At 53.7% G+C, this 23,701-nt stretch overlaps 1 protein-coding gene across 5 annotated transcripts in view; it reads right to left on the bottom strand.

Moving 5' to 3' along the window:
• Positions 1-23,701, bottom strand: part of LOC125721726 (RNA-binding protein Musashi homolog 2) — a 69,810-nt gene that overhangs the window by 43,268 nt on the left and 2,841 nt on the right. For all 5 annotated transcript variants that reach the window (XM_048997758.1, XM_048997760.1, XM_048997759.1 and 2 more), the window contains exons 5-6: positions 19,382-19,423; positions 5,723-5,815 (exon numbers count right to left, since the gene is read on the bottom strand). In XM_048997758.1, coding sequence (XP_048853715.1) covers positions 5,723-5,815; positions 19,382-19,423 — 135 coding nt within the window. The remainder of the gene's footprint in view (positions 1-5,722; positions 5,816-19,381; positions 19,424-23,701) is intronic.

Raw genomic sequence — 23,701 nt, 5'->3', positions numbered from 1 at the left:
GACTGGCGAACACCACAGGTCACCAATAGTAAAATTTGTGTACAAGAGAGATGGTGGCTCCACCCCTGCGACCAGGTCGGGGGGGTGGGGGGTGGGATTGAGCTTTAAAACTCCTCTCACTTTGATAAGCACAAAATAAGGGACTGTGACGTCCCCGACAGGTGACTGACGTGGCTGTGCTTGTTACCGTGACAACAGCACAGGCAGTACAGATTGTGGTGATTATAGAGTATTTATGGTGGCGATCTATTAATACATATATAAATGACAGCCCTCCATAGGCACATACCATTTACCAGGCTCCCCTGTCCCAGCCTTCTGTTTCTGACACCCCCAGGACCGTGGGCTTTGGGATTAACTAGCGGATCAGTGGATGGTTTTACACCCAGTTACTTGATTCTCAAACATCTGCAGGAGCTGCGAATTAAAACAAGACAACGCTGCTTGGTGCTGGGATAAAGCGGGGGCTGGGATAGGCAGGCGATTGGACCATGACGCGCCTCACAGTCCGAACAGCCAATCGGGGGCTAGATGGGGGATTCGTGTAAAGTTGGTGCTCACCCCACAGTTGCCGTTAACCGCAGCCGCACCTGCTGGCTGGTGCTGGAAGTGTAGGCCGCCGACGGCCGGCGGGGAACAGGAACGCTGCGGAACAAGCCCCTTGGCTTCGCAAGCCCACCCCCTTCCAGAACAAATTTTTTGAAGAAACTGCATAGGAGATCCTAGAGCTACTGGAAAAGGTAGCAAGCCAAAGCAGAGCCCCCCCCCCCCCACCCCCACCACCACCTTATTCTCTATTAATTTTCCTATCTACAGGCGTCTCTGTCCGTCCTGAACGACAGGCGGCAATAATCAGCCCTCCCCTCTGCCGTTTCCTGCTCATCCATCACTTTTTATTTTCAGCGTTTTCGTTTTGAGCAACAGAGCTGCGGTCCGGAACAGGCGTGTAACACGCGTGTGTGGTCATGTGACCGCTTTCCCCAGGCGAGGAGGTGAAGCGTAGCCGGCACTGGAAAGGGAGAAATCAAATCATTATCATTCTAAATCCATCCATCCACCCACCTCGCCTAGATAAGGCATAATTCTGGGGTAATTCTGTTATTATTATTATTATCACTATTCTGTCATTATTAAGATCATGACGGTGGGAGCGTCTGCAACATGTGTGAACAGCACCGGGGTCATGGGGGAGAAACAGGGAGTGGGAGAGAGGTGAGAGAGAAATAGAGAGAGAAGGAAAGAAGGACAGGGGAGCGAAAAAGGAGAGAGGAGGGAGAGGAGGAGAGAAGAAGAGAATGAGAGGAGTGAGAAAAAGGAAAGAGGAAGGAGAGGAGTGAGAAAAAGGAGAGAGGAGGGAGAGGAGGAGAGAAGAAGAGAATGAGAGGAGTGAGAAAAAGGAAAGAGGAGGGAGATGAGTGAGAAAAAGGAGAGAGGAGGGAGAGGAGTGAGAAAAAGGAGAGAGGAGGGAGAGGAGGAGAGAAGAAGAGAATGAGAGGAGTGAGAAAAAGGAGAGAGGAGGGAGAGGAGTGAGAAAAAGGAGAGAGGAGGGAGAGGAGGAGAGAAGAAGAGAATGAGAGGAGAGAAAAAGGAGAGAGGAGGGAGAGGAGTGAGAAAAAGGAGAGAGGAGGGAGAGGAGGAGAGAAGAAGAGAATGAGAGGAGAGAAAAAGGAGAGAGGAGGGAGAGGAGTGAGAAAAAGGAGAGAGGAGGGAGAGGAGGAGAGAAGAAGAGAATGAGAGGATTGAGAAAAAGGAAAGAGGAGAGAGAGAGGAGGGAGAAAAAGTGGAGGAGACGAGGGAGAGGAAAGGATTTAGTGTCCAAGAGAGAGAACAGAAAGGAGGAGAGAATGAGAAGTGAGAAAAAGGAGAGAAGAGAAAGAGAGCTGGGATAGAGAGAGAGAGGGGAGAGAACAGAACAGAGAAACGAGGAGAGAGGAGACTGCAGGTTCCTCCCACAGAAAGGAGCCCCCCAGAGCGCAGAAGCTCCAGCACAGCCGTCGACTCGCAGCCCTTAGAGGCTCCTCTGCCCAAGCCAACAGGACCAGGCGGCCGACTGCGGGGGGCGCCGTTTCCCCGTGGCTGCAGCTGCCGACGGGGGCTCATTTCGAAGAGAGACAGAGAAAGAGAGCAAGCAAGTGAGAGAGGGAGGGAGAGAAAGCGAGAGAGGGAGAGAGCGAGGGAGAGAGGGCCAAACGCAGCTGTCTCTTCAAAGACTTTCTTTTATTAGACTCTAATAAACCACGGAGAGCCTTTCAGTGGGGGGGGGGGGGGGGGGGGTCTGCATGTAAGGCACTGTTTGGGGGCCGGATAAACACACCTTATTAAATATTCAAGCCTCATCCACACACCCCATCGCAAGAGATATGTCTGGCAGGATGGGGAGGGGGTTTAATGTGATGCTTATTAGGGGATGGAGGGCTGCTGTGTGACTGTTACCACGGCAGTATCTTCACTGACCCGAGACAGCCCACTGCGCCCATTAGTGGGATGCCAAATTACCCCCAAATCAGGATGCAGCAATTACCCTCCCAGGCACCAGAGGGCAGCGTGTCTTTACACTACTGCCAGACCATAACATCACAGAGGGTCAAAAACAGCAGCAAAAAGGAGAATGAGGAGCTGGTGGGATAGCCTCTGCCACCGGCTTCTCCGTCCGCACGTCGAATCGACCGGCTCTCAGCAGCCTGGCGGTGAAATTAAGCAGCTGTTTGTTTTTCGTGGAGAGTGAGGTGGGAACTGCGTAGATGAGACAGAGAAAGCCTGACCTCAGCTTGACTGGATGAATTAGGGCAACAGCGGGATGGAGCTGGGGGGGGGGGGGCTCATCAATGCCTTAGGAGGACAGGAGCACAATCCCAGCTGCCGTTTAACTGAAATCGCTACCATTGCCCAGCTCACAAGAAGCCCAACATCGGATATTCCCCAGCTGCCCCACTGTGGTTCATCTCTAGGCGACGGTTGACGGTTGATGCCGTTGGTAGAGAGGACTGACGTAAAATACAGCTGTCTGCAGCTGGGAAATAGACTTTCCATCATCGCAAGTAAAGTCTTAGCGGAAACAGGAAACAGCGGCAGAGAGAGATGGCCTTCGACGGCAAAACGACCACAGCAACGACTCTCCATGCAGGCCTGGCGAATGTTTGCTGGTGCCACCATCTGGAGGGTTAAAAACTGCGCGCAGAAAACCCAGCGAGAGGACGCCAACTGGACCCAAAAATAGAAAGGACAGCTCTGGGTCGAGATTAGACCTCAGGCCCATTACTGGTGCCTTGACAACGGCGCTACCTGGGAGACAGCGAGCAGAATCGGGTCAGGACAGCAGGGGGCGTAGCGGCAGAGAGCGAAAGCCGAGGTCTGTGAGGCAGCCGGACGTGTGAGCGGACACACGCGCCGAAGGGGTCACATCGCCCCCCCCCCCCTCCCCGAGGTCAACCTGGGGTTCAGCTCCTCACTGCTCCACCTCCCTGCCCACGCAATGTCGTTACGGGGGCTATTAATTAATCTCACCAGGGGTTCTGGGTACTAGTTAGTCCAGTAATGATTTATATATTCTCTGTGAAACCTGCAGGAGATATTAAGAAAGTGATCAACCCCAACTTGAACGGAGAACATTCCAGCTCCATGCATTTGCCCTTTAACCCCCCCCCCCCCCCCCCCATCCACCCCCAATTGCACCTTCCCCACAACTGGGTCTGAATGGGCGAGGAACGCAGAGCTTCTACGTGGATGGAAGACCGAGGCGGTGAGGGGGTTAAATCCTGGGGAGGGCTGGCGTGTGAAACATCCTGGAGGTAATAAGGGTGGGGTGGGGGGGGGGGGGGGGGGATGCACATAAACAGTACAATCTGATTGTTCACGACGGACTTAATCAGGTTTTCTGGAGGAAACGGGGAAGCTCCGGAGGATGACGGATTGAATTAAGCTGATCGAGGCAGAGAGCAGAAACTGCCCCCCCCCCAGCCCCAGCCAACACAACCCCACAGAAAGAGGGTGGGGGGCTCGGCCATACGGGCAGCGTGGGGCACGTTATGGCCGCCATCACTGCTGCTCTGACAGTAATGCCACTGCTATCAGGTTGCTAAGCGCTGTGTCGCGACCCCGAGCGCCAGCCGGCACAGCACTCGGGGGGGCGAAGGGGGCGGCCCGAGCCCCCCCGCGGCCTCATAATCGTTACGTAATCGCAGACAGACGCGAGCCCAGCGTGTCTCTGCGCCACCACGCCTGCCGCGGTCGACTCGTCCGAGCGGACGCGGAAACACTGTCGCCACGGGCCCCGGGGCCACTGGTGTTGGCTGCCAAACAGACGGACGATGTCACCGGGAAGGCGGGGCCCAGTCGGGCCTGCAGAGGGCTGACGGGCTGCACCCCATGGGAAGGCTGAGCCCGCCCACCATTAACGCACGCACATGCGCCAAATATAAATCACTGGAGGTGACGTGTGGCTCAGTGGGGCTAGGATGCTGCGCCTGTGATCGGCAGCTCGATCAGTTCACATCCACAGAGTGATGTCACCATTGGGCCCTGAGCGAGGCCCCTAACCCCCCAGCTGGATGAGAGGTAGCTCCCTCCCATGACATGAGGATGGCGTCTCAGGTCCGGAGCACAGACCTGGCATCCAAGGACGAGCATTGCTGTCTCACTGACAGTCAGGCAGCGTGCGGAAGGGCATCCGCCCCCCCCCCAGGCCTGTTGCTTCAGAGCCACTCTGATTGATAAGTATGTCAATAAAAAGAGAGACACCCCCCCCTATCCATTATTACAATGAGCTGATTTAAGGCTGGAGAAGGGGGGGCCTTTATCAAGCCACTTAACGTCACCGACACACAGAGGGACACAGATGGATGTGGGTTGGGGGGGGGGGGGGGGCGGGGGGTGTTATGGAGGAGGCATAGGATGAAATACTCTGGGATGGGAGGTGAGGGCGCCCCCCCCACTGTGAAATGCATAATGACTGATACTGAGAGTGACGGAAAGAGAGAGCGACAGACCAAACCAAAACGCTGATCGGCCGTCCCACCCCAGACGGGACGAGCCAGTCCATATTTACTCATTCAAACGAGCTATGCAAATTAGACATGCAAATGAGGCACTCGTCAGCACAAGGACAGCGGTCGGGTGGCTGTTACTGTCACTGCCCAGGTGGCTCCACGGTGTCAGCAAACATCGGCGCCCGGAGAGGTCCGTGAAATTACCGAGCGGGGACGAGGCGAGAGTGGACGCACAGCGGGAGCGAGATCAAACCACGGCGCCGCGGAGGTCAAGGGTCACGGAGGCCAGGGGTCATAGAGGAGAGCGCCCAGCGAGGGCCGGACGCTGGCAGGGACCCTCGAGCCTCGTGAAGACAGAGCCGTGTGGAGCCCGACGGGAGCCGGGGACGGGAGCCAGCGCGCGAGTGCGAGCACGTCATTTCCCCATGCGCCCGCAGACGGTTCCAACGACGCAGTAAGCGCAAGCTGCCCGGCGCACGGGCCCAACCGCGAGTCCAAGCCACCGTCATGCTCAGGCCCGAACACGCCACCAGAGGGCGCTGCGACCCAGGCGCCCCGAGCCGGCCTGAGGTGAAACCAAGGAGTCAGATCGGCTCCTCCCAAAACGCAGCAGTGGTTGTGGGCGGAGCCTGAAGGGAAACAGGGCAGAGGAACAGTCCGGAATGGGTTGGGGGGGGGGGAGATGGGAAAAACTCCCCCCCCCCGCCCCCAAAGAGGGAATCCCCAGTGCCTCTTACCTTGCCAAAGTGCTCGAAGTACTGCTTGACGTCCTCCACCACCGTGTTTGCCGATAATCCACCTACAAATATTTTCTTTGTTCTTGTGACCATCTAGAAGGAGAGAGAGCAGGAGGTAAGAGCAAATCGGGGGGGGGGAGTCTGACAGAGCGGGGGCCTGGGGGGCAATGGGCCGATTAACTTCTCTGGGGGCCCCAGGCTGACATGACTAGCTACTGGCATTAAAAATTGCTGGGGGGGGGGGAGCTAGGAAGATTTAGATTTAGGGAGTTAGATTTAATACATTTAACAGTTTTCCTGAGGCAGAGCCTGCTGATTTCGCCAGGTGGGGGCCCCTGATGCTGGAACTTGCAGCTTAAGATGGCCTAAACACCCCCCCCCCCCCCCCCCCACAATAGTCCAGAGAGCAAAAGACGCAGCGAGCAAACGAGGCAAAACAAACGAGGCCCTCCACTCCTCTGTCACAATCATTCGCTCCGCTCTTCAAGACGGGCGGCTATTTGTCAAGCGCTCAGAAAACATCAACACCGCGAGTAATAATAAAAAGAGCTCATTAATTTTTCAGAACACAATTAACTCGGCTGGCAGGCAGGAACGAAGACGCATTAAAGCCTGAAATGACTCCAAAGCAGAGTCAATATTGACCACTAATGTCCTCGGCGTCTAACGGTAAAGGCCCCACTCTAGCCACAGGCCCCGCGTGACAGAAGTTCCAGGAAGATCGTCGTCATCATCGTCATCATCATCGTCGTCATCATCATCGTCATCGTTGTCATCGTCATCATCATCATCATCGTCGTCATCGTCATCATCGTCATCATCGTCGTCATCGTCGTCATCATCGTCATCATCGTCATCAATGTCATCATCGTCATCAATGTCATCATCGTCATCATTGTCATCATCGTCATCATCATCGTCGTCATCATCGTCATCAGCTTTGGCAGTTCTCATTGACAAATTAGGACAGGGGTTAGCCGAAGGGGAAACCCCGGAATGACGTGTGTGTGTGTGTGTGTGTGTGTGTGTGTGTGTGTGTGGGGGGGGGGGGGTGTTTGTGCCCCTCCCCAAGGGTCAGGGGGTGGCGTCCAGCAGTTCAGGGGATACAGGGGATTGGTTGGGGTGCCGTAGCTGAAATGCGGGCCTCATAAAGGGGTCACCTCGACCCCCCCCCACTGCCTGCCTCCAATGGTTTACCACCATAACGTTGTTTACTGTTAGTGCTGCTGGACATCATCTCCTCACATGTCTAATTGCTGCCAGTCCGTCTGTTATGCTGGGGCAGCGATGCTGGAAATGTATGTCAGTGATAAAAACAGCTCTGAACACACACACACACATACACACACAAGTTGGTCTTCCTATCTAAATGGGGACTGTCCATTCATTTCTATGGGAAAAACCCTAATCCCAATCACGACACCCTTAACCCCTACCCAGCCCTAACCTTAACCATAAGTAACCAACCCAAATACAAGACTTTTGGCATTTTTACTTCTTTGATTGCATTCACATATTTTTATAAAACTGAGGTTATACAAATGAGGTGAGGGTGCTGCCCCCTGTCCCCAAAAAGCAGGGAAATTTCAGGTGTTACTACACTTTGGGGACAATTTGGTGCTCAAATGTGATTTACGCAAACCCACACACGCACACACACTCCGGACATTAACTAATGTCTGGTCACAAGAGTACAACAGAAACTATGACATATATCCAGTTCCTTAACCACTTCGCCCCCTGCTGGCCACTCACTGATGGGTCGGAGTTTAGCAAACCCGTCTTAGAGTGCGGATGCACGGTAACAGTAAGCGGCACCCGGAAACCCGCAGGAGCCGCCGTCTCTCAGCCTGAAAGATTGATATTATGCTAATTAGCCGGCCGCTTCAGGCAACGTCTTGAAAACTTCAGCAGGGGAGCAACAAGCAAATTACGGCGACTATTAAGCTGGAACGACGGGCTGGGTGCAGTGGTCAGCTGTGCAGTGACATCAACCCGCGGTCAGCTGTGGGACAACTGGAAAATGGGAAACAGGGGGCGTGTCTTTCTGATCCCCCCAGACAGACAGATCAACCCGTGGGAAAACAGCAGGACACAGTCTGGGAAGACAGCCCCAGATTCACTGTCTGGAAAAAGTACAGAGCGTTTCAGCCGCGGGTTGGGGGCAGGATGTCACAGTACAACAGCGCACCCCCTTCCATCTACTCCTCATCTAACCCTAATCTCAGTCAGAGTGCCAGGCGTACATTCCACACACACACACAGAGTCAAGGCGGGATTTGAACCCATCACTATAGGTGTGTGAGACACCAGCGCTACCCACTGAGCTATTACCCCATCACTAAACGAAACCTCATTTACATTCATTTAAAATGAATATCAAGACTTATCAAATTAATCATTCATATTTAATAAAAACAATACAATAACTACTCAGAAAAACCAAAAACAAATTAAACCTCTCAATACAACAAGCAATCTACCCACAGGACGTTTTAATCATTACATTTATTTGGCATACGCTTTCATCTGGCATGGTGCACACTCGTTCGAGAAAACAGCACCAGTCAGTCCCTGGAGCGTCTGAGGGGGGTTACGGACCTTGCTCAGCGGCCTAACTCCAAGATCTCTGCCAAAGCTGGGATTTGAACCAGCAACCCCATGATCACGGGCGCAGCATCCTAACCTGCCGGGCCACAGAGCCGATATCAAACAAATCGTTCGGACTCAGAGCAAATGAACCAGCCCAGGGCCACATTTATACAACAGCAATGAAGCGGCCAGAATCACACAGGGCATTCAGATGCAGATCAGCGTGTGACGGCCGTCCACCTCGGAAGATGATATCAGGTGTCTGACCGCATCGACCTGCCCTGGAGTCCCATCGATTGGCGGCTCCTCTTAACAGCTGTCACTGTGCTTGTCACCTGCTGTCACTGTGCTTGTCACCTGTGTCCCCGTAAGGCGTAGACAGCGCTGAGCCCACAGACTGGAACGCAGATTCCCAAAACGAGGGGGGAAAAAAGCTGCCTGTGACCAGGAGATAAACCGATCACTGTGGCAGCAATGCCAGCATTAAGCAGGAGCTCCTGACTTCCTGTATTAGTCCCGCCCCTGCCTTGACTTCCTGTAATAGTCCCGCCCCATCCTTGACTTCCTGAACTAGTCCCGCCCCATCCTTGCCTTCCTGAAATAGTCCAGCGACTTCCTTGACTTCCTGTATTAGTCCCGCCCCTGCCTTGACTTCCTGTATTAGTCCCGCCCCATCCTCGACTTCCTGTATTAGTCCCGCCCCTTCCTTTTCTCACTCAGATACTTAGGAAGGGATTTCTGCATAAACACCAAAGAGCACACAATTACTCCAGCAAATGCTCTGAAACGACTTCAACCAAGCAGACTGGAAGCCGCAAACAGACTGGTGGACGGTAAGTGGGCGGTGCCCTCAAGCCAAAGTCTCCAACAGGGGGCAGGCTTTCAGATTCTGTCCATTTAATCGAAGCCTGATCACTTCGAGTTTGCCAGGGAAGCAGGACTGACACCAGAAAGGGAGCAGAGGCTGCCGAATGCAGGACCTCTGGTTTCTTGCATGTCAGGCGCCTATGAGAGAGAGCGGAGGGCATCGCATCATTGTCATGCAGGAAAAAACACTCAGTAACCCACCCCTGTTTAGCGGCGGTGCACCTGGACGCATGGCAGCTCCCTCTACCTCTGGCAATCTATCAGTCCCTACCAGTCATTCCACACACAGCCTGAAGGACGAAAGCAGCAACCGCTTGTATGTGTCACTTTTCAAAGGATGGACAGAGCGTCCAGGCTGCATTGGTGAGACTGGGGAGGGCTGGCAGCTATAGATCAAAGGTCAAGGCTAACCTACACTCACATTTGCATATCTGCCCTGAAGGATGCTGTGTGACCTGTTATCACTCACACACACACAAATACAGTGTAAGCAAACCAGCTGGTAACTGCACTCTCAGCTTGGCTCAGTAACAATACAGTAACACTGTTCCATCTGCACTCATGAAACATGCATCTGATAAACAGGAATCTCACAGGACGCGTCAGGAGAAAACAAACGGAACTCCATTCCGTTGTTGTCCACCCCCCCCCCCCCCCCCCGCTCGGCTGTGCAAAGCAGGACAAGGAGGCGTTCGAATCCCACGGTGACACTCAAAACACACTCGCCTGAAACTCACCGGGGAGGCTGAGCCGCTTCAAAAACAGAGACAGAACAAGAGTGCACCCAGCAGTTAAGGGGAGTGTCTTCCAATCCCAGAACTCCCTGAGCGCAATCAGCAGTTTGCTGTAGACCTGAAGGATTATGGGTATTAATGCTTTTGCCGAACCTCCCGCGTGTGAAACACGTGTTCCGCTATGGACGGCTTTTATATTTTATATCAGTCTCCCCTGACATCCTGTCAGACTTACACAAGACATTTGATTGGTCCTTCTGCTTTAACACCGGTCTGACGCTTGACCTGAATGCACTACTGCGGTCCCCACAACATGCCTCCCGTTCATTTGGAGGGTCAGAAACCATCGCTGGCTGATATTAGACCGCGGCGCTGTCCCGCTTCCCTGGAATGATCCAGCACAGAAAGCCGGGGCTTTAAGGGATTACGGAAAATAAACCGGGAACGTGGGACCCAGTGACACGCAGGCCTGTTTATCGCTGGAAACGAGAGAAGGGATCATTTTAATTGGAGGGGAAGATGGGGCCCAAGACACACGGAAACACACACCCATACTCCCTCTCTCTCACATACACACACAGTCAAGCACACAGTGACACATATATACACACAGACACACACAGCGGCACTGTAACATGACCCAGCTGCCGACCTCGAACTCTACCTCAGCAAAACCCCGATGATAAACACCCAGATGGGTGACTTTGTCAGGAGCCGCTCTGCCCTCAGGCCCAGTGTACACACGCTGCATTTTCCAAAGCTTTCCATCACCATAAGGACTCCTTCCCCCCCCCCCCAGAGCGCCCCCATCTGGCCGCATCCTGAATGAACACATGGCCCTTTTGGGGACATGCCTCAAAGGCCGATGCCGCAGTCACTTTACCAGGGGACAGCAGGAGACAGGGGGAGTAGGACCAACTCCATAGGATGCACCAAAGATACACCCCCCAGGGCACACGGAGGAGACTGATCAAACCAGACACGCTACCCTCTGGTGGGTGGGTTTGTTCCCCCCCCCCCCCCCCAAAGTCTGCATCTTACTTGGTTTCTGTAGATACAAAAACCAAAAGTAGACCGCAGCGGAGTCAACTGGCTTATTATTCGCACCAGGAGATACAGGTGACTTCAGTCAGTGAAAAGGCTGGATTCCACCTCCCAAACACAGATGGCACAGTCCAACTGTCCACAAAACCATTCACTTCATATTTAGTCATGCAAGTGGATCGGCCAGTACCACTGGGAGGAGGGGGGGGGGGGTGGGTTAAACAAAACCATTACAAGACACACAAGTCTAGTTTCATTTCAACACCACCTTGCCAGAGTGATAAGTATCGCTTCACCCCACAAAAGCCTGCCTGCCAGCCTTTTAACACTCACCCCCGACAACTGATTACGATCTCCTCTCTTCCTCCAGGGAAGATAAAACCCATTTTAACAGTGACACACATGTCAAACAACATAGTCTGATATCACTTAATAAGCTAGTTATTCGTCCCATTGTCCAGGATTATTTAATTACCAGACTAAAATAGCCACCGCTCGTTAAGTCAGTGATGGTTGGGCACTTTGCTGGAGAGGGTAAGCTCTTGGGGGTGGATTTTAACGTACTGACCCCTGCCCAGCTCCCTACCCGGAGTGCTGTGCGACGCCATGCTGCCGGTGTTGGAGTTCAAGGGGGGCTGTAGGGGGGTGGGTGGGGAGTTTGGGTCGCTGTCTTTCACTGACCTTGTGCCTCATAGTGTGAATCCCAACAGCGCTACGCTCCCTGTTCCAGGTGACAGGATTAACTGTGCGGTGTTTACGCACAATGCCTGTTCACACAGGCAGACATCATTAATCGCTGACAGAGTGCAGATTTCATGCCGACTCCTGGGTACCGCAGTGTTTGAGCATTTAACGGAGTGGGCCCCCTGTTTACAAGCGAGTCAGCCTGTCCGTCGGCCTGAGAGCTCCCTCATATCCGCGAACGTAAAACCCACAGGTGAGGAAGTTCGAGAACAAGCTCCCTCACCCCCTGAAGGCCGGGAGAACACAGAGCTCGTTGTCCTGCCCTGTCCACCCTGCTGGACTGGGGAAGGTCCCGCTCTGATTCGGGAAGCTGTAAGCACAGGTGAGAGGGCTGCGTCACCCGTCCTCCCCCAGAAAGGAAAAGTGGTATCATCCCAACACAGCTATGAGGGAAGTCCCCAGCCTGTGGCCATTTCCAGCAGGCCAACATCAGCGTCTGAGGTTCTGCGTCAGAACTGAGTCACTCCACCCCCCGTGCCCCCGCCAGCCCCAGGGCTGCCAGCTACAGCCTGTAGGTGCAAGTGACCCCCCCCCCCCAGGGAAAGACCACACAGAGGGGACACTATGCAGACCTCCACAGATGTCCAGCCCCACCCTAACTTTGGCAGAAAAGCGCATCAGAAAGGGAGGGGTGGGGCTTAAACAGCAAGCAGTTCATCCCTAGGGCCAAGGGTACCCAGCTCGCTGTGACTGAGCTATTTTGGGCAGCTGCCTGGCGAGCGATGGAGGGGGTGGAGCCAGAGTAGCCCCGCGGCCATACGCACCCCGCGCACCGCCATGCCAATGCGCGTAATCCGCCAAACGCCCCAGGCTCCTCCGTGGCACATTTATCCCATTAGCGCCCCCCAGAGGCGGGAGTCAGAGGCCAGTCTTCAAAAACAATGCCACAATCTCATATGCATGTTCCTGGTAAGCTGCCTCCATCTTCATCCTCCGTCTTCGTCCTGTGTCCCCGTGTCTGTCACACGTCAGGCTGGCTCCGCCTTCAAAAAAGCACAGCCGATGCAGACTGTGCACAGCGGAAGGTCAAAGGTCATGTGGTTTGCCAGGCACGATTATTGCATGAAAATTCTGACCGAGGAAAACGCCGAGGATCCCAGGAACCGAAATGAGTGGGAGGGGAGAAGCAGCCATTGTGCGTGTGGGGGGGGGGGGCAAATCACTCCCCCGAGGGCAGACGTGAGCGGCGCTCAGTGCAGCTAATCGCATGGAGGCTATTAACAGCCTTCTGAAGGGTTTCGCGGCAGTTAATGATCTCAAACGCTCTTCAAAAGCGACCAACAGCCAGAGAACGCCCCCCATTCAAGGAGCGTGGTGAGGAAAACGCGTGCCGGGGCACACGGACGGGCAGCAGGGGGCGCCCCCACCGACGGCAGACCAAAAAAAGAACCCCGATTTCGATTAGAGAGAGCACAATAGGAACCGGCCGCCCGGAAAAGGCCATCTCTCCTTACAGGATAATTACCAGAGCAATTTAGAGCAGAAACCACAGCCGCCCGCCCACGTGGCCAATCATGCCCCCGCTCAGCCGCCTCAGACGCTCCCAGGAATAACAGAGCGTCCGTGTTATTCCGAAACCAGCGCGTCACGCCAGGCCGCCTTGAAGAGGCGCGAGGGCGCCACGCAGATTGCAGTAGAAACCTGCAGGTTTCGGCATATAAATGAAGCTCCCTAACTAGTACGCCACCTGCTGCTCAAAACAGAATTAATGTTTTAAAAAAATGCTAAAGAGAGCGTTTCAGAACACTCCCCTCTCATTACCAGAGCCCTGAAACTGCTGGTGGCTTTTGGAGAAATACAGATGCACATGTGCACAAACAAACACACACACACACACACACACACACACACACACACACACACACACACACACACAAACACACAAACACACAGGACTAAGTGGGGTGAAGGTAAGCAGAAACGGAAAAAGTATAGAAGCTCTCAGTTTAGAGACGCTGCAGAGATATTTATTGAAAATAAACGGATCTCTGCGTTTCCCAATCCCCATTCCTGTGGTGAGCTGGTCCGCGAACCACACCGGCAGCCTGCCAGGAAGGAGCCACGGTCCTTAAACACAGCACCACCTACTGGTACTGGAATGAAATCACACTTGATAAAAAAAAAATAAGCTTTCTGGTTCGACGGCCCATAGATGCAGGAGGAGGGAGGGTGAGAGCTGACCGGGAATCTCCTCCCTGCACCCGGGCGCCTGAGCTTTGCCCGGAGGGAAGGGAACACGCTGATCCTGAACGGCAGTCCAACACCTCCTGGCCCCAGGCAGAGGAGCGCTGGTGTCCACCTCTTCCGGAGAGACAGGTCACCCCGGACACAGAAGCTGACGCAAGGACCACAACGGCCCGTTCACAATCCTATGTAGCTCTCTGGCACCCAGTGAGGTTGCATCATAGAGGGGAAGCAGCGCTGCCGTCGACGTGCCCCCATCTACCCTCCAAAAACACACCACGGGCTCACCGTCCCCCCCCCCCCCGCATGCTGTATCGCCAAAAACAGCTGGCACTCCAGACCCAACTAATCAAGCCTGATTAGCACAGAGAGGCTTTAATCTTCTTAGTACCGCCCGATGACGGGCAAAGCCCCCCCCCCCCACCACCACCCCCAGCTGCCTTTGAAGTGGGGGCTTCCATTAGCTTCTATTGTGCTGATCGACCCCGGGATGGGGACTCACCCCCTGTCGGGAGGAGGCCGATTTCCACAAAACATAACGGAGGAAGGAAGATCAATAAAACAAAAATAAAGATGCAGCGATACCCCTCCCCCCCGCCCACCCACCTCCAGCTGCTGCCTCTCACACGACGGCAAGGGGGGGGGGGGAGTTTCACTTTGATCCAGGTAAATATCAAACAGAGAGAGAGTCGGTATATACACAGACAGAGAGACAGACAGAGAGACAGACAGAGAGACAGACAGAGAGACAGACAGACAGAGACAGACAGACAGACAGAGAGACAGACAGACAGAGAGACAGACAGACAGACAGACAGACAGAGCAAAACACCAGCTGATTATCCTGGTAAACGTCCCACCTTCCTGACTCTATGGGGTTAGCTAAACCAGATGCAGTTTATCAGCACCGGGCACATTGTGACGGGGACCTTAAAAACAATCTCAGCGGCCTGACCTTGACGGCGACCTTGAGTCACTCACGGCCAGGACATCAGGAAGAGGCCAGCTGAACGTCCTTCACACGCGGTCCACGCGACTGTTGCTGGCCGCCGATGACCCTACTCCGCCCCACCACGCCCTCCCATTGGACCAGCTCCGCCCAAGACTCGCAGCCAATCCACTGCATCTTTCCCCCAGGGTCAGAGATCGTGCGATTTGGCAGAGGATGCAAAATACCTCCAGCGGGGGTCCTCGCTCTGCGTAAGGACGACATAAATATGAATCTTTCTGCAGATGTGATAGCCCATTGGCAGGCGTTGCCCACTGACACCGTGGAACGAGCACTGATGAACCATTTAACTGCTGGCTTTTGGTGAAGAGTGACAGGGCCTGAAGAGCAGGACGGGGGGGGGGGGGATCTCGTGGGCCGGGGAGGCCGCTTGGAACCTCGTCAGTTTGGCAGATCTCACCGGAGCACGCGGCCCGGCCCTCGGCGTATGCAGGAAACCAGAAAAGACGTGTGGAGAATGGCACCAAAGAGGGAGGGGACGACAGTGTGAAGATACCAGAAAAGGCGGGGGGGGGGGGGGGCTGAGGGGGTGGGGCTTGAGGGCACACAGCCCGGGAGGCAAACGCCTGCCAGGGCCACAAAAGCCATTTCCTTCCCTTCTGATAGCCCCGCGCTCACGGGGTGAGTGACAGGAAACGGGCCCCGGAAAAAAAAAACCAGGGCCCCCACTTGGACCCCCCAGGACACACGAAGCCTGGCTCAGGCCTCTCACAGGTGGCTCAGCAGAGCAGCTTTTTATTTTTATGAATCTCCCATTTCACTGTTTCACTTTCAGAGTCAACAGGAGCCCCACCAATGATCAGTCATGCTAACCCCCCCATCCTGTCATCCCAAAGTGGACCAGCCCACAGCCTCCTAATAGGACTGTACCATTCTGTGTCCCTCAGAAGGTTCCCCCATAAATATCTAGTAATGAGGGTTACGAATCGCTCACCTGGGGAGGAGCAGTTCCCCTTGACTGCTTTCAGAATTACTGTAATAGCCAACTAAGCGCTAATATTTATTTCCATTTGTAACTGCTGTACATGCTGTCATTGCCACAGCATAACCCCCCCCCCCCCCCCACCCCCAACTCCCCAAAGTGACTGGCTGGGGGACGTAAATAGCAGCTCCGGCGAGCAGGGAGCCGCAGAGCAGCCCAGATCTGCTGTTCCCTCAGCGGCAGGGACATGTGCCTTAAACGCAGAAAGGTCAAAGGTGAAAGGGCATGAGTGTCATGCGAGACCAGCCGGCCCAGTGAGGAAGAACAGGGAGTCAGCTAGCTAATGCAAGTAGACTAAGGTCGATCAGCTGGTTAGATCAGTTAGATCAGCTAGGCGAACCATAGGCCATAGGTGAACTGCTAATTAGCAAAAGTGCAGGTGTATACATGTGCATGGCTAGTTAATGCAGGTGGACAAGAGGTGGACTGTTAGTTACTGCAGGAAAACCACAGGAAAACAACTAGCTAGTGCAGGTAAAGCACAGGTGAACCACTAGTGAGTATAGGTACACCACCTGAAAGCAGCTACTTAGTGCAGGTAGAGCATAGACGAGTAGCTAGTTAGTGCAGGTTGACCACAGCATTGGTGAGCAGCTAGTTAGTGCAGGTTGACCACGCCATTGGTGAACAGTTAGTGAGTGCAGGTTGACCACGGCATTGGTGAACAGCTAGTTAGTGCAGGTTGACCATGGCATTGGTGAACAGCTAGTTAGTGCAGGTTGACAACGGGATTGGTGAACAGCTAGTTAGTGCAGGTTGACAATGGGATTGGTGAACAGCTAGTTAGTGCAGGTTGACCATGGCATTGGGGAACAGCTAGTTAGTGCAGGTTGACGACGGCATTGGGGAACAGCTAGTTAGTGCAGGTTAACCACGGCATTGGTGAACAGCTAGTGAGTGCAGGTTGACCACGACATTGGTGAACAGCTAGTTAGTGCAGGTTGACCATGGCATTGGTGAACAGCTAGTTAGTGTAGGTAGAACACAGGGGAACAACGAGTTAGTCCAGGTATACCGGAGGAAAGCTTGTGGTGCAGGATGAGCAGAGAAACGGTCCATAAATGATGCCCCCCCCCCCCCCCCCGTGAGTGGCTCTGTGTGGAAGTTCTGCCTCTGTGAGAAGCTACCGCTAAATTTAGCAGCAGATTTATGGAGCTGCAGGGAACTGAGAGCACGGGTGGGGGTGGGCTGTACAGCTTAAAGGGGAGGGGCCAATCAGCATGGGGTGGGGCTAATCAGAATAAGGGGAGGGACCAGTCAGCTTAAGGAGAGGTGGCAGTTAAAAGCTACGGGGGGGGGTGAGTAGCAAAAATATTTCCAGGTCAGGGAGGGAGCAGAATTCAGACGACATTGTTAGTTATTGACACTGGCCTTGAGTAGGAGGACAAGGACGCTGGTGAGCACAGCGACTGTGGGGAAGGAGAGCAAGCACAGGACAGCGGATGCGGTCACACTAACGCGCTCGCAGACGTCTAGCGGTTCGACTGCCCCCAAGCCAAAGCTGGGCTTTGCGTTTCACCTCCCGCCGAGACCCTCAAGCAAGTATAATGGCGAATGGAACGTCCTGAAGCAGGACCATATGAGCAGGACCATATGAGCAGGACCATATGAGCAGGACCGCTAATACAGCACTGCGACGTAGCTTGAGCGAGGGCGGTCACCACGGCGACCACAAACAGGCGGGCGCACTTCCCACAGGCACAAGCGTTCACACCGTGGGTGGGGCTGAAAGAGGAGACCGTGTGAGATGTGGTCTGGAGGGGTCCGCCTCGCCCCCCCCCCCCCCGTGCCTTTACACAGGCGCCTATCTTGCGCAACATCAATTTACTTGTGAGTCAATCTATGAGGCTGTTGCTAATTTTACCTGCTGCTATTTCTGTCGTGACGCTGGTGCCACATGTGACGCTCGGCGCTCCAAGACCGCTGCGCTGCCGAGAGCGAGGTTCTGATCCGAGAGGCGGCATAAGGACCCACAGGAAGAGAGAAGGGGCTCTCGATATAACCTATCAAAAGGGGCAGAGCCCCAATAGGCAGCAAAACAAAGTCCCATACTGAAGCTAAAGTGAGAGCGTGAGTTTAGGGGCAGATGACCCAATAAACACCAGCCTAATGGACAGAACTTGCTAGTGCAGCACTATGCAGAACTCAGCCGGACATGCACAACTGGGCCGCGGTTACGCGTCAATTCGGGCTTGGCATTAGTACCAAGGTCAAGTTTAGGCTGATGTCCTCAGGAGTTCCAGCTGCTGTAGGAAACCTTCTGGGAATCAGTCGAGCTCCCGCTCCGATCTTAAGATGAGACAGTCGAGGCACCTTTCCCATAATGCAACAGCTTCCCGGGAGAGACAGAGACCTCGCCCACTGAGCGGCAATTCATTCTCCAGAGCCACGGATGGACGGATGGAGGGAGGCAGGCCACAGGTACCGGTAAGGGAGGATGTAAGTGAGAGAAAGACACAAAGGCTGGGTACAGGGTTCGGAGCTAGTGAGGGTGATACCGGGCCAATCAGAGTACACCATTCCACAGCGAAGCTCCACCCAAGAGGTGGGACTCCAGCACGTAGCCCCACCCACAGCTCCTGCCAACAAACGGCGCCTTTAACTTAGGCACAAGGAAAACCGATTCCTCCACGTCTCAGGTGTAAATCTGTATGACCTCCAGCAAAACTAAAATCAGTTGATTCACTCGCGCCGGCGTGAGACTGAGAATGACAAATATCTCCTCCCGTTTAATACGCTGACAGTGTCACCTCACGTTTAATGCACACCATGACCTGGCGGATCAGGAATCCTGTCGGGACACATTTGACCTGGGAGCACCCCCCCGTCAGGTATATCTGGGACGAGACGGCGTGGGAAACGCAGGGAAGGTGACCGACGCCTGTGACACAGACACGGTCCCGCTGCAGACGTCACCCCCCCCGGCATTCCAAATTAATTTTCCACAAAGGGGAGGGAGCGACAGGCAGCGCTAATCCGGCCTAATCCTATTGTTCGGGAATCCTTTGAAATCCACGGCGGCTCCCTAATACTCGCGCAAATGAAAACGCTTTTTCCAGCTAATGAGTGGCGCCCTGCGGCCCGCCGTTCCCCGGCGCCGGCTCCGGACGCAGCCCCGGGAAGCCACAGCACCCCCCCCCCCTCCCCCCCACCCCACCCACAGCCGCGGCAAACACCACGCAACCGAGGTGCAAACGCGCTTCCAGAAATAGCAGCCCTGTGCTATTCACACTGCGTTTAGGCAACAGCAAATGTGGGGAGAGGACAGGTCAGGAGCACAGAGATACTTGGGGGCTACTGGTGGGGGGGGGGGGTGACCGTGTGGAACATCATTAAGCATCCAGGACTACAACAGAAGCCCCGCCCCCCACCAAAACACAGAGTGGGGTGCTGTGTTCACCACAAAATTCAGCCTGTCACACGTAACACACACACACAAACACACACTGAGCTCCCAAAGCCTAAATGAGGTTTGGGGGGGGGGGGGGGGGGCGGCCGCTTACCTTGGGCTGTGTGCGTCGAGGGAAGGCCACTTTAGGGTCAATCTGCACTAACAAAAAGAGAAAAATCGGGAGGGGGTGGAGATGGCATATAATTAGCAATGAGGTGATTTATCAGCAAAACCACAAGAGTGACTTTCATAAAGCCGTATTCGACATGCTTCGCAGATACCTGCCGGTGAGTTTAACTCTGGGGATGCAAGCCTACAACCTACAGAGCTGGTGCTGAGGCAGAGCAGAACGGGAATGAGCTGCCTGGCAAGGTCGGTAGCCACGGTCTTTAAACCTAATCTGATGGTCCTGTGGACGGGCACACACAGACCCTTAAGTGGGTTCACAGCCCTCCTCCTCAGCCGTTTAAAGCCCATCACACCGGCTGATGCTCCACATGTAAAGCAAATGTTACAGTAACTGATCAGACCACAGCCTGTTGTGGGGGGGGGGACTTCCCCAGGAGGGGGTGCTGTGCACTGCACTTAAATTACTTCTTTCATTTTCTCCCCCAGCTCAGATGCTGCGGACTCCGACACTCACACACCAGCTCACAAGGGGCCTGAACAGAGAGTCACAGACAGACCGCGAGTCACAGACATACCGAGTCATTTGGGGAGTCATGAGCAGACTATCCCACCCCTGCCGAGACAGCAGAACCACGGAAGACCTGGTTACAATCTCAGCAAACAAAGCAAAAGCTGGGAAAAAAAACACTGTATACCACAGTGCAATAATCTCCCATCTCAGGCCCCACCCACTTGTCTCTGAGACTTATGGGAAAATTTCTCTTTAGCCGTGACGAGCGCTACGCTAAACCTGAAAGAAACAGAGATCAATAAAACCGAAAGGAAGAAGGTCGACAGGGCAGCTTTATCAGCCCTGAAAACCGGGGGGCCACGACATGGGGGGGGGGGGAAGGTGCCCTCGTCTGCAAAAGATATCCCTCCTAAGCAGGCCAATCAGAAGATGGGGTAATGACGTTTAAAACCAATCATAGCCAGAGCATCTACAGATGGGATGGCAAGCATTTCGGGCGGGGGGCGATCATCTGTCCACCTACTCAGGTCACCGAATGAGCCCAGAGGTAAACACTCAGCAAGCAATAATGATCACCTAATTAACCTGTAACCAAGACGACCCATGTCATACGGTGGTCTGTCCTATCCCACGCTGAATTTAAGCGACACCAAATGACACCTTCAAACGAAAAAAAAAAAAGAGTCTCACGCTTCCACAGGGGCAATGCTGGGATTTTTTTTTAACGTGGGGGATATAATAGGGGCCATGATTCATAGAGAGGGGTGCAGCTTTTATCGGCCAATTGAAATAGGTCCATGAAAGGGGTGGGAGCACTCCGGGGGCCAATCAGCTTTCGGGTAGGGCCAGTGCCCCAGTGGCCACACCCCTGTATTTACTCCTGCTCTTCAGGAAAGACCACAGTGTAGGTGGGGGGTGGGGGCCTCTGAAATCTTAAGGCTTAAAGGAGCAAAGCAAAGGTCAGAGCAGGGAAACTCCTGCTTGTAGAACAATAAACTGGGAAAAAATGAAATGGCCAAAAGGTCCACCCAAAACACGATGGCGATGTTTACGCAGGCAGCCAGTATCCCCCCCCCCTCCCCAAACAGAGAGCGGAGAGTCTGCAGCTCAACAGTGATTTATGTTCAATAAAGCAGCGAGAAGAGTGATTATGTTTAACATTTTCTATTGGGCCAAATGTAGATGGGATGGGACTGGAGCAGTTTATACACACAGACAGAAAGACAGACAGACAGACAGACAGACAGACAGACTGACAGACAGGCAGAGACAGAGAGACACAGACTGACAGACAGGAAGAGACAGAGAGACACAGACCGACAGAGACACAGACTGACAGACAGAGAGACACAGACCGACAGAGAGACAGACAGAAACACAGACTGACAGAGAGACCGACAGAGAGACACAGACTGACAGACAGGAAGAGACAGAGAGACACAGACCGACAGAGACACAGACTGACAGACAGGCAGACACAGAGAGACAGAGACCGACAGAGACAGACAGAAAGACAGACTGACAGACAGGCAGAGACAGAGAGACAGAGACCGACGGAGACACAGACTGACAGACAGGCAGACACAGAGAGACACAGACCGACAGAGACACAGACTGACAGACAGAGAGACACAGACCGACAGAGACAGACAGAGACAGACAGAAACACAGACTGACAGACAGGCAGAGACATAGAGACAGAGACCGACGGAGACACAGACTGACAGACAGGCAGACACAGAGAGACAGAGACCGACAGAGACACAGACCGACAGAGACAGACAGAAACACAGACCGACAGAGACAGAGAGAGAGAGAGACACAGTTCATATACTCCTGTCATGGTGGAGACTCTCCATTGATGTCTATGGGCATAACCCTAATCCTAACTATAAATAATCCTTTTAACTGTTGTAGTTTTGATTATATTCACAGATTTTTAAAATAAAATTAAGGTTTATATTGTGGGGACTGACAAAAAGGGCCTACAAGCTAAAACGTGACAGGTTTTACCATGTAGTGGGGACAAACACACACACACACACACACACACACACACACGCACACACACACACATACACGCGCACACACACACACACACACACACACGCACACGCGCACGCGCACACACACACGCGCACACACACACACACATACACGCGCACACACACACGCGCACACACACACACACACACAACACAAACACACACACTCATGCACACACACACACTCATGCACACACACACACAAACACAAACACACGCACACACACGCACACACTCACACGGCTAAAATGTACTTTCTGCTCTCAGGCTGCACAGCACCTATGCTGTAACCGAGCTGCATTCTTCCCCACCCCAGCTTTATACATTTACCCCCCACACACTTTTTTTTCACTGATCTTCTGAGAATAAAAATTGAGCAGATGTTACCCTGTGTGACAAGGCCTGCAGAAACGCGAGTGTGACATCGGAAGACCCTCACAGGCGAAACACCCAGGAACGAACAGCAGGATATGTGCATTACATTTCATACCCTAGTCTTTGGGGGGGGGGGGGTTAAAAACTGAACTAGTCCCCAACACTCACTCTCCAAATGAGTCAAGATCAAGACCAAAACTGATATTTTAAGACGGGAACTTTCGGAAACAGCCTGAGCCTCAGACAGGTGAGCGCTCAAAACGCCCCCCCCCTCCACCCCCTTGCACAACCCGCCCGCGGCACATCATCGGTTACTCCGAAACCCCCCCTCCCACCCCCCCAAGGAAGGGGAGAGACCACAACACCTGCTGCCCCTAGCCCGCCTCCCAAGAGGAAAGCGCTAACTGAACGTCTGAAGATGCACCTGCGGATGAAGCGAAGACCCCATTCTGTTCAAAGACCCACATACACAGACACACGACGTCTGAGCACACTGAGGATGTTCCGTTCGTCTGCAGCAAATGACGTCAATAACAACGATTGTTATCACTGTGATTACTTGCCCGTGTACATTTATTCACACCATACAGTTTCATATATACCTGCAGAATCTGGATTTTTAGAATTAGAAATCTCCCATTTACTTTTTATTGATTTTATTTGAAGTGATTTAAACCAGGAAAGTGGTTGAGGAAACCAGGGCCACCCAGTCCCTGGAGCAGGCTGGGGTTCATGGTCAGCAGTAATGTCACTCTGCCTACTCAGGGAAATCCAACTGGCAACTTTCTGATGCCTACATCACTACGCCACCTAGCTGCCAGCACAGGACATATCAGGGTCACCTGTCTGGTGCAGAGCACGGGACCCCAGCTAGACATCGCCACACCACAGATAGCCAATCAGGAAGCAGCACTCAAATACTACTCACTGAAGAGTGATCTACTGGTTAGCAACCAGCCTCAGACACTGTCCTTCCGTGGATATGCCTGAGGTCGGGGCAGTTAGGTTTGACAAACAGCGGCATGACTCTGTTTGATTTGATAAGCCGTGCGATAAGCCCCTCCCACTTTCGGCATACTCTCCACATCACTGGATGCCAGCACCTGGGGCAGGAATTCACTTCCAATCCGTGTTCAGCAGCTGGTGTTTTAATAACGAATCAGTGGCCTGTGGCCTCTGGGCCAAAACGCAGCACTGGATGACCTACGGTACACCCTGCAGAGACACAACGCCAGACAGAATCGCGGTAACACTGCGCAAATTCACATTCTTCTTTACAGCCCCGATGACTGATAAGCTATTTTCTCTCAGAAGCGGCGTAGAGCCAGACGTCCATGCAGACGTTAAGAACCGCATATCGCAGGATCTGAGC

This window comes from Brienomyrus brachyistius, unplaced genomic scaffold (assembly GCF_023856365.1).
Source record: "Brienomyrus brachyistius isolate T26 unplaced genomic scaffold, BBRACH_0.4 scaffold35, whole genome shotgun sequence".
In the NCBI taxonomy this organism is placed as follows: Eukaryota; Metazoa; Chordata; class Actinopteri; order Osteoglossiformes; family Mormyridae; genus Brienomyrus; species Brienomyrus brachyistius.
Note: the sequence above shows the minus strand (reverse complement) of the source record. Positions and strands in the feature narration are given on the sequence as shown.